The 10,686-nt window shown below is 32.3% G+C and overlaps 1 protein-coding gene and 1 pseudogene across 1 annotated transcript; both read right to left on the reverse strand.

Annotated features, from left to right (window-relative positions):
- Positions 1–2,861: 2,861 nt before the first annotated feature.
- On the reverse strand, positions 2,862–9,169 carry LOC101252661 (oligouridylate-binding protein 1). Its single transcript, XM_004251652.5, has 12 exons — positions 8,860–9,169; positions 7,247–7,308; positions 6,380–6,482; positions 5,623–5,699; positions 5,487–5,548; positions 5,312–5,399; positions 5,132–5,207; positions 4,993–5,023; positions 4,149–4,268; positions 3,697–3,782; positions 3,415–3,588; positions 2,862–3,325 (listed from the first exon to the last, which is right to left on the reverse strand). The coding sequence occupies exons 1-12, from the start codon at positions 8,941–8,943 to the stop codon at positions 3,083–3,085; spliced, it is 1,206 nt and encodes a 401-aa protein (XP_004251700.1). The 5' UTR covers positions 8,944–9,169; the 3' UTR covers positions 2,862–3,082.
- Positions 6,959–7,176, reverse strand: LOC112940564 (U2 spliceosomal RNA; annotated as a pseudogene).
- Positions 9,170–10,686: the final 1,517 nt, after the last annotated feature.

The raw sequence follows: 10,686 nt of genomic DNA on the forward strand, positions 1-10,686 counted from the left end.
GTAAGGGGTGGACTTACTTGTTTCCAAGAAAGTAGTAATATTTATTATTATTATTATTAATAATAATAATATTATTTATTTATTTATTTATTTAGAAATAACTTTGAAATAAAATATATCTTTTGCAAAGAAGACACTATAATAGTCACGTTTTGTTCCCACCTTACTCCCAAGTCTTCTATTAATTAATATAATATAATATAATACATGTTTAAATAATGTGATATTTTTCGTTTTTTAAAAGTTAAACAATTTAAGTTTAATAAATGATTTGCGTATAAATCTTTAAATTTTTTAAAAATGAAATTTATATATTTGTAAACTAGTAAAAAGTACTACAAATGACAATAATTAACGATTTAAAATATTTAAAAGATAAATGAAAACTTTACGACTAAAAATAAACTTGCTTGAATTTAGAAATGTATCACATAAATTAAAATAAAAAAATATAACATAACATAACATAACATAATATAACATAACATAATATTATATAATATAATATAAGGATTGAACGAACGTAGAGAGTTGAAACATTTGATACCCTTCTAAAGTAATAGAACAATTGTGCTAATTTTTAGTTTTTGGTATTTAAAGTGGTTTAATTAATGTAAAGTCGTGTTGGATAGGCTTAATAGGATAGTAAAGTTTATACTCACGCAAAAATGAAAAAATAAATAAAACAGAGACGATCTTGAACATTATATTAGGTTTTTTATGTCATCTTTATTGTGAAATTTTTGGGAATATTTTAAAGATTTATTACTTGTCATTAAATTGAAATTGAGCATACAATGAACAAATGAAAACACTCAAATAAAACTCATTTTCTAGTTGTGTAACGACAATGAGATAGAACTTAGAACCAGGCAAAGTAACGACAATGAGATAGAACTTAGAACCAGGCAACATGTGAAGGAAGGTAATAGATTAGACAAATTCTATAAAACCGAGCAAAGTTGGGACAAAAGGATAGCGCGTATATGAATAATTTGATCAGATTATGGGGAATTGTATTGAACAATTTTTGGTTTTTTTCTAATTTCGAAGTTTTAAATGGCTCACGAAAAAAATAAAAAATAAACATATTATATTTTATCATTAACTCTGTACATAGCAATTATGGGTGGACGAGGGAGCAATCCCATTTTTCAACTTGAATTAGTTAATATGCGGACTTTCTTACTTTTCATGGACGATTAGGTGTATGCTTACTATTTTTTCAGTTTGAAAATTCTACGAGAAAAGGCAATAGCAATAAATTAGAAAACTCAATATGTTAACCGGCTAAGCAGGCTAACCCTAAGCTAGTCAACACCTCTATTATTTTATATTTTATTATAGAGCAATAAAAGTAAAATTGAATATGAAAAAATATTGAATTATCTCAATTTTTTATTTTGTTAATTCTTAGTTATTAACTTTTTTTTTTGGAATATGAGTGAGTGATTCTATTTGAGCTCAAGTTTTGTAGATTTATTGGTGATAAGAAATTAAATTATACACATTATTTTCAAATTGAAAGAGGGATGTCATTACATTTTTTTTTGGAGTTTATGCATCATTAAACAGAAAATCAACTTAGTCTCACTTTTTCTTATGTATTAATTTATGAATTTTCTGAAATATGTATCATTAACTTTTTTCTTCAGCTTAAATTTTATGGATCCGTTGGAGACGATCTACTAAATGATACTCGTTCTTTTCGAAAGACAAACATTACTTTTTTGGAGTTGATAAATTACGAATTAGGAAATCGATATTATCTCGATTTTCTGTGTGTATTAGTCTATATTAATTATGTTTGAAATATGTAGATCACTAATTTTGAAGTTTGTGTTACAAAACGTGAATTCATAATTATCTTAAATTTTTGTGTATGTTATATTATTCATGAATTTTTTGAATGTATGTGACCAACTTTGAGCTCAAATTGTGTGGTTCATTAGTGACGAGCTATGGAATGATGTTCATTATTTTCAAAAGGTATACATCTTTTTTTGGAGTTTATAGGTTGCAAAACATAATATCAGGATTATCTTTATTTTTCATGTGTCATAATTTATAAATTTTTTTTAAGTATGTGTGATCGACTCTATTTGAGATCAAATTACGTGGGTCCATTGGTGGACAACCTATTATATGATACTCATTATTCTCAAAAGGTGGTGTCACTTTTTTTTATGGTTTATGCTTCATGAAACAGGACATCAGGATAATTTTAATTTTTTGTGTATATTAATTTATGAATTTTTTAGAATTTGTCTGGCCGACTCTATTTGAACACAAATTTTATGGATACATTGGTGACTATTCTATTAAATGATACTCATTATTTCCAAAAGACAAATATTGATTTTTGTAGAGTTAATGTATCACAAAACAGTAATTTGAAATTATCTCAATTTTTCTAGTATATTAACCCATGAAATTTCTGAAACATATGCGACCCTCTATATTTGAGCTCAAATTCTAAGGGCACATAAGTAACAACTTGTTAAATGATACTCATTATTTCTGAAGATGGACATCATTGTTTTGGAATTTATGTTTCACGAAACAATAAATCATCCCAATGTTATGTGTATTTTTTTTTTTTTTTTGAAATATGTGTATAATTGACTCCAATAATGAATGTTGGTGAAAACCAATTAAATGACTACATGAAAATCAAACTGATTTCAAGTGAAAAATATATCAAAAAAATCTAAAATGATACAATGTATAAATATTGCATAACAATGTATATACATCTTCAATGAAATAATTATATATCTTATATACATGAATACATACTACTTATGTAATATCGAATACCGAGCGAGTAAAAAAGAATAATTTTTTTGAAAAAAAGAAACTGATAATCCAATGAAGTGATTGTATTTCCAAAGAGATATTATAACTTTCATTCTCAAACAGAATACAGACTACATATCCAATACATTCTGTCTGATGGTATTAAAGGAAGCTAAAGAAAACTAACAATAGATAAAAAAAAAAGAGAGGAGGATTCTATCACTTAAAATAGCACAGAGAACTAACAACAACAGGTGTTTACAAGTTTTTATTGAATCAACAACTAGTAGTATACCGGTGGCTGCGGGGAAGCAATGCCACCATCATACAGAACCTGACTAGCAACGCCAATTCGCTGTCCCTGGTGTTGCATGAGAGTCTGCATACCAGTCATCCTAGCCAAAGCAACCTGCCTCTCGTACATCGCAAGACCCATGGCTGAAATACCAGGGAGTTGTCTGATAACAGGAGGTGGTAGAGGGTTCGTGCTGCTTCCTGGTGGAGTTGGCTTGCTTCCCCATGAGCACTGCAGATGGACACAGTACCTCAATAGGTAGCTAGACGTATTATATTGATGAACGTCCGAAAAATTCATGTCATGGTATAACATAGTACCTTAATAGGTTTACCAAAGAGGATTCGAGCATTTCCTAATTGAATTGCTCGAGCTGCTTCAGCATGATTGCTGTATCGTACAAAGCCAAATCCTCTGTCTCGCTGAATACGGACATCAGCAATAACACCAGCCCCAAGAGCATGAAAATAACGATGGAGGTCAATGGTAGTGACCTGGAACATAACTGGATGTCAGAACAAGAAGATATTCTAAATAATCGCAAATAAATTCCTCCCGACTAAAGCTGAAGTGATACTCCCCCTGTCCCAACCGGTACTTACATCAGGAGCAAGGTTGCCAACATATACAGTTGTGTACTGCGGATTATTTTCTGGAGCGTCTTCGTTGGCCTTCAGTTGACCATCATCTACATATATGAAAAAATAGATGATATGAAGATATTCGTAATACAAGTTCTCATAATAAACAAGGATAGGCCGACTATCAAGCATATCTAAACACTTCATTTCATATTTATAGTTCATAACCTCACATTAGCTTGATAGAAGATTTTTATGTATATTAGCATGGAATTCATATCATATGGCACGTGCTCTGGTCTACACTCAAAGATCCTACATGAAATCTGAAGCTAATTGAAACGGAAAACACTGGAAACACACAGATGTTTTAAAATATAAATGAGTAGAGACTCTCAACCATCAGAAGTTGAAATAGTATGCGGAGAAGACAAAAGCAGTAGTAGCCAAAATAAGCATGTAACATAACCCACCTGATGTTCCAGTTGTCAACTCAACAGCACTTTTAGCATCTGAACTCCGGTTGTCATTACTGGCTCCAGCACCTTTTGCTGCCCAGTTGCAGCGGATTTGTCGGCTTCCAAGCCACTTTCCTTTTGTTTTAATAAACAAAAAAATTCAATTAGGTAACAATAAAAGAAAGAAAACCATAGGAGTCCTCGATAGAATACACTATTAGGGGTCATTTGGTTCATGGGATAAGGTGGGATATCCCAAGACTAAGTTTGTAATAAAATTTATACTTTGGTTGAAGGTGTAACTAATCCGGGGACAAAATTAATACCTCAAACTTGGTGTTATTTTATTATCCCAATTGGGAGGTGAACCCAGAACTATAATACCGGGATAACTTTGTCCGCACCGTAAGTTTCAATATGTAATAAATAAAACCAGGGGCGTCTTCAATAAAATTCACTGTATCTCTCGCTAAGTCTACATGGATCCCTGAAAAACTTTCGTCCCTTCTTGACTTCAGTCATTAAGACTGCCTCGTCCCTTATAACACCTTCACTCACCGTGGTTTCACATATATATCTACCATCAAACCAACATATGAAATATAAATAGGCACCACCGCATTTTTTTGGGGAACTGGCACAACTACATTTTTCCCAATTCACATATATGTCAACCATCTAACCGACGTATCACGTAAGTAATATAAATAAACCCAACTGCATTTTTCCAATAGAATATGGATGGTTAAAAGAAATGACTACTGACATCGTGGTCTTAATCTGATGAAATTGTAGAGATCGGCATACAAATATAATGGCGAAGCAAGATATAGAGTATAGACCAAACATTTGATCTTACCATTCAAGTCATCTATTGCACTTTGGGCTTCCTGCACAAAACAAACATAACGAGTACTTTCATTTTTTTTGTTTAGGGGGGTTGTAAAGAGGAGCAATAATAGCAAAGATCGTAAGATAGTATTTAGCTAGCTTAATACCTGCTGATCACGAAAGGAAACAAACCCAAACCCTCTAGACCGGCCTATTTTCTGATCCCACATCACTCTTGCATCTCTACAAGAAAAACATTAATGTAGCATTGTGTATTATCATCCATTTTCAGAATATGAATGCCAGCAGACCGTGTATAGTACAAAATAAACAGAGAGTGGACGTACGAGCAGCTAGGGTATACTGAAAAGCACGCAAACAGTGTGGAATCTGTAACCTCCGGACTAAGATCACCAACAAATATGCTAAAATGATCTGCAAGTGAGAAGTAACAGTTTTAGTATTTGACAAAATAATAAAAAAATTAAGAGGGTCGAAAATGGAGGTGTGTAAGACACGTACTTGATGTGTCCTCTCTTTTAGCACTGGCATAAGCCCAGTTAACTTTTATACACTGTCCAAACCTGCAGTTTACAAGTTAGCCAAACCATGCAGCAAATATTGAACTATGAAGTAAATATTTTGTTTAAGCTCTTACAATTGCCTTCCATTGAGGCTCACAATAGCAAGCGCAGCTGATTGGCGATCAAAATAATCCACAAACCCATAGGACGACTGCATTTTAAGAGAATCATCATCGATCTATCACTCTAGTAATTACTAATCACACAACAACCAAAGGGATAATCTAAAACCATTTTCAGACATGAGATGAACTACTGGTTTATACATTTATGAATCAGTATTCTACGGGCAACCTGAATTGCAAAAAAATGCATGTAATTAATAATATATTACAATTAACGATTGAATTTTTTAAAAATAATTGCGAGACATCCAAGTCCAACAATGATGTTTTCCGCTTTAAAAATATCTTCTGAACTAGATTCAACAGTCAATACTAAGAAATACAGGACTGCTACAAGGCCAAGTTAGGTCAGTTTTGGTTTGTTTATTGCCCATCCTTCCCAATCTACCTTGTTCTGGCTAGACAAGTTAACTCAGAAACAGAAAATCAAGGAAAAGACCAATAATATTGCGATGAATAACTTGTTAAAAGAAAAACAACAATGGATTCAGACTGTCATACTTTCATCTACAAGAGCTCAAAAGTGATGTGTAAATTTTGAACTCCCATCACAATTTAGACTTTCTCCAATGCACAAGTACCATAAAATAACACATACCAAATAACAAAAACATAACATGTTTGATGAGGTAAAGAACTATCACATTGATCAAATGTACTATTGTAGTTGAGTGAGATTTTTATAGCAAGTAAAACAAGATCATACCTTGTCCTTCCTTATAAGCTTACAACCCTCAAGGGGACCGGTACTTGAGAAAACCTCTTGAAGAAGTTGTTCCGTGACTTGAGAACTGATGTTTCCAACATACCTGTATTTGATAATGTCAAAAGCAAACAGGTTATCATATATCAACAATAACCATTCCTCATGCAAGTATAAGAACAGCTTGCTTTAGAAATAAAATTCATAGAAGGAATAGATAAAAGAACAATTATCAACTTGTATGTGGGTGCTTGCATCAATATTGAGATACAAATGAGTATATTGTCACACATAAGGGTAGATTGCCAGAATGGCATTTTCTATTTCCAAGCAGCAGCAATTTGGAACGATGATTAAATGATCAGGCTGTAATTTCATCTTCAGGCTTCGCCAATAGTTGATAGGTTAATTGGGAAAAGGCTAGTGTTCGGCTTCTTTTTGGGGAATGTCAAGTGGCAAGTCATGGTCACTGTCTTCCCTTCGGTGGCATGTTCACATCTACGACAGATTTTGTGCCTCAAATCATTTAAGACTTCTGAAACGAAGCGGGCCTTCTTTATTTTATTCCGAGCTATTCACTACATGGATAAAACTGAACCCCTCAAACTCCGTAGGTAATTCGAGACAATTAAGAAGAATAAAATAAGCTAGCATAGGGGTAATTAGCGAGTTAATCATTTCCCAATGCAAGTAAGTCATGACGCGTGATTGTTCAAAGTTCAAACTATCACTCTTATAACCTCAAGACTGATAAGAACATATACTACACTTTATCTTGGCCATGAGGCCGAGAAAGGTATCTTATAAGTTATAACTGCAAAAAAGTTGGACAAGAAATAATTATTAATACAAAATGTGTAAGGCACTCACACACTCCTGCAAGTAGTTGAATCAAATCCAGGAGGCAGATTTCCACTCAAGATGGGCTCTATCTATGAAAAAATAGTAGTAGAATGTCAGTGACAGTGAAAAAGGAAGTAAATGCTAATATTCAGTCGAGTAAAAATTTATGACCAGTGATTTAGGGTACGATAAAAGAATGACAGTGTGCATTGTGAACATACAAAATACTCTTCACATATACGAGTTACATAAAGATTTGGAGGGGGAGAAAGGAAGAAGGAAAGGACATAAGAATGACCGTTAATTGCTATACCCCATCCCAAGGATTTCACAAAATTTGTTTTTTAATAAATAATTTTAGGAAATCATGAAATTACATCTACAAAGAAGAAAAGGAAAATCTAAACATGTATGGATCCTACACTTCAAAAACTAAAAGATAATCTTTTCAAATGACAACAGTATCCCATCCCCCAACCCGAGGAGTCTAACAGTGGCCTTCCAACTTTACTCCTTTAATGACTAGAAGCCAGACCAGATTATCCCCACTTGTATCAACGAGAATAGAAACTCCAGATGTCAAACAGAGATATAACCACCTAAATTTTTCGAAAGCCAAACATCAACAATGGATAAAATGTTAATAGAAACTAAAGGCATACGACACAGTAATGTCCCCGCATGCTATTAAAATCCTTTAACACAAAATGAATTTGTATGAAATGCTACAAAGTACTACTCTTTCACATATGGCCATAACAGATTTTAGAACAAGTGAAAGCAGCTGGCCATGTATGAAAAACTAGTGCTTAGTAGTACTTCATACAAATTCATTTCGAAAAGAGGACATATAAAATCCGATACATATATAGAGGTCAATACCTACAGATGACAAATACCTCCTTGAATAATAGATAAAAATGAATCTTTGAAAGAATAAACAAAGAGAAACTGCCAAACAAACTAAGAAACAATGAAAAATGACCCAGAATCACAAACTCCTACGTAAACAAACAAACAACAGTAACAACCAACTGGATGTAATCCCACAAAAGATAGTGAGTATGCAGATTTTGGTTGACTTTTAGCCACACGCAGCGGCTATGCACATGTGTCCCAAAGTGACGTATATTTTTTGATAATGGGTATACTCGAGAGAACCAGTTTGACATTCAACCTCCCATTATACACTCTAAAAGAGGGCCATGGACTACTTTTCTTCAGTGTACAATCCCCTTTCTACATTCAATTATTTATTAAGCATGGTGTGAAAACACTATCATTACACATTCATTCTTTGGTCCGGTTACTGGCCTAGCAAGCCTTCCTAACCGCCTAGACCGATACTCAAAACACATAGAGAAGTTGCTTCAATAAATGCTCAGCTTATAATAAGCAAATTTGAGAAAAGGGAATACAGAAATGAAAGCATAACAACACCAAAACAATGCAAAATGAAAAACAAAACACATACATAACCAAAAACAGTAACAACAACAACAACAAAAATAATGGGATAACCATAGCACAAACAAAAACAACAATGCTAAGTAGCTAATAGCAACTAAAACCAAAACATGAAATTGCAAAAAAGGAAAAAAAAAATGAAAACTTTGAAAAGGCAAAAATGGAAAATTTACCTGAGGGGATGCTATGAGACCAGGATGATAAAGGGATTGTTGCATCAATCCTTGCTGTTGTTTCAGCCTTTGCTGTTGCATCATCTTCAACCAAAAAAAAAAATAAATGCAAACTTTAAATTGAAAAAAAATAAAAAAAGATAACAAAATTGAAAGGGTAATTAGGGTTTTGATTGAAATCAAGAAAAATCAAAGAAAAAAAATTGGAAAAAAAAAAAAAAGAAGAAAAGAAAACCCCTCAAAGAAGAGGGAAGAGTACAGCAAAATAGAAGATTGAAATGAAAGAGAGAGATGGTGTTTATGTGCCCCACTTGGTATGATGTTAGATCATTTTATTGGAGTTTAAAAAAAATAAAATAAAAATATTAAAAATAATATTACTTTTTTCTGTAAAAATAATTATACGGTATTTGATTTTCACGGATTCAATTAATTTAAATTTACGTCTTGTATAGAAAGAAAATACAACTTACTCTGAAGGAGTGATAAACCTGAGCGAGTTGATTGAGCATGATGATAGTTCAGTGGAGATGGAGATAGATACGGTATTCGACTTTCACGAATTCAATTAATTTAAATTTACGTCTAGTATAGAAAGAAATACAACTTACTCTGAAGGAGTGATAAACCTGAGAGAGTTGATTGAGCATGGTGATAGTTCAGTGGGGATGGAGATAGTAATGGTTTCTCGATTGAGCTTGTTGTATGAGATTTGTTTAGTGCGATTTACTCTGCGTGCAATGGCAGATTTATATAGTGGAGATATACCTTATAGGAAGAATAGTGCCGGCGAATTTATAAAATTAAAATAAAAAAAAAGTCTCCTCTTTTTAAATGAACTGAAACTGAAAAACATTAGGTCAAAGGTGAAAAAACTTAATTTATTTTGTCACATTGTTATGGTGGTTATAATATGACTACTCATGGATTCTCTGTCTTTTAAAATTATATGATATTCAACTTTGACGGATTCAATTATTTCAAAATTAAGTCTTGTAAAATCTACTGTTGTAGCAAGAAATGCAACTTACTCTAAAGGACTGGTGAGCCTGGACGAGTTGATTGAGCATGGTGATAGACTGAAGCGTTTTCGTGATTGAGATTGTTGTACGAGATTTACTTAGTGCGATTTAACTTGCGTGCAACGTGCGTGTTTATATAGTGCAGTGAAATTTACCTTGTGTGCTTAGGAACAGTGATGACGGTTATATAAAATAAAAATTGAAAAGATCTATCAATTTAAATGAATTGAAACTGAAAAATTTAGTCAAAATGAAATTAATTTCATTCTTTGTCGCGTTGTTGTGGTGGTATTAATATGATTACTTTTGATCAATTATTATTTGTCTTTTAAAATTATATGTTTAAATGAGTCAAAACTGAATATTTAGTCAAAAGTGAATTAATTTCATTTATTTTATTGCGTTGCTATGGTGATATTAAAATGATTACTTTTTAGTCAATTATTTTGTCTTTTAAAATTATATGAATTAAAAAATTATATGATATTTGACTTTGATGAATTGATTGAGGATGGTGATAGTTTATTGGGGACGGAGATAACAGTGTTTTCTTGATTGTGCTTATTGTATAAAATTTGCTTAGTGTGGTTTACCTTGAGTGCAATGTGCAAATTTATAAGTGGAGTGAGATTTACCTTGCATGCTAAGGAAGATAGCGTTGACGAATTCATAAAATAAAAATTAAATGTTTAAAGGAGTCTGAAATATTTAGTCAAAAGTGAATTAATTCATTCTTTTTGTCGCGTTGTTATGGTGGTATTAATATGATTAATTTTTGTCAATTATTCTTTGTCTTGTAAAATTA

Source organism: Solanum lycopersicum, chromosome 12 (genome assembly GCF_036512215.1).
Source record: "Solanum lycopersicum chromosome 12, SLM_r2.1".
NCBI classification, from domain to species: Eukaryota; Viridiplantae; Streptophyta; class Magnoliopsida; order Solanales; family Solanaceae; genus Solanum; species Solanum lycopersicum.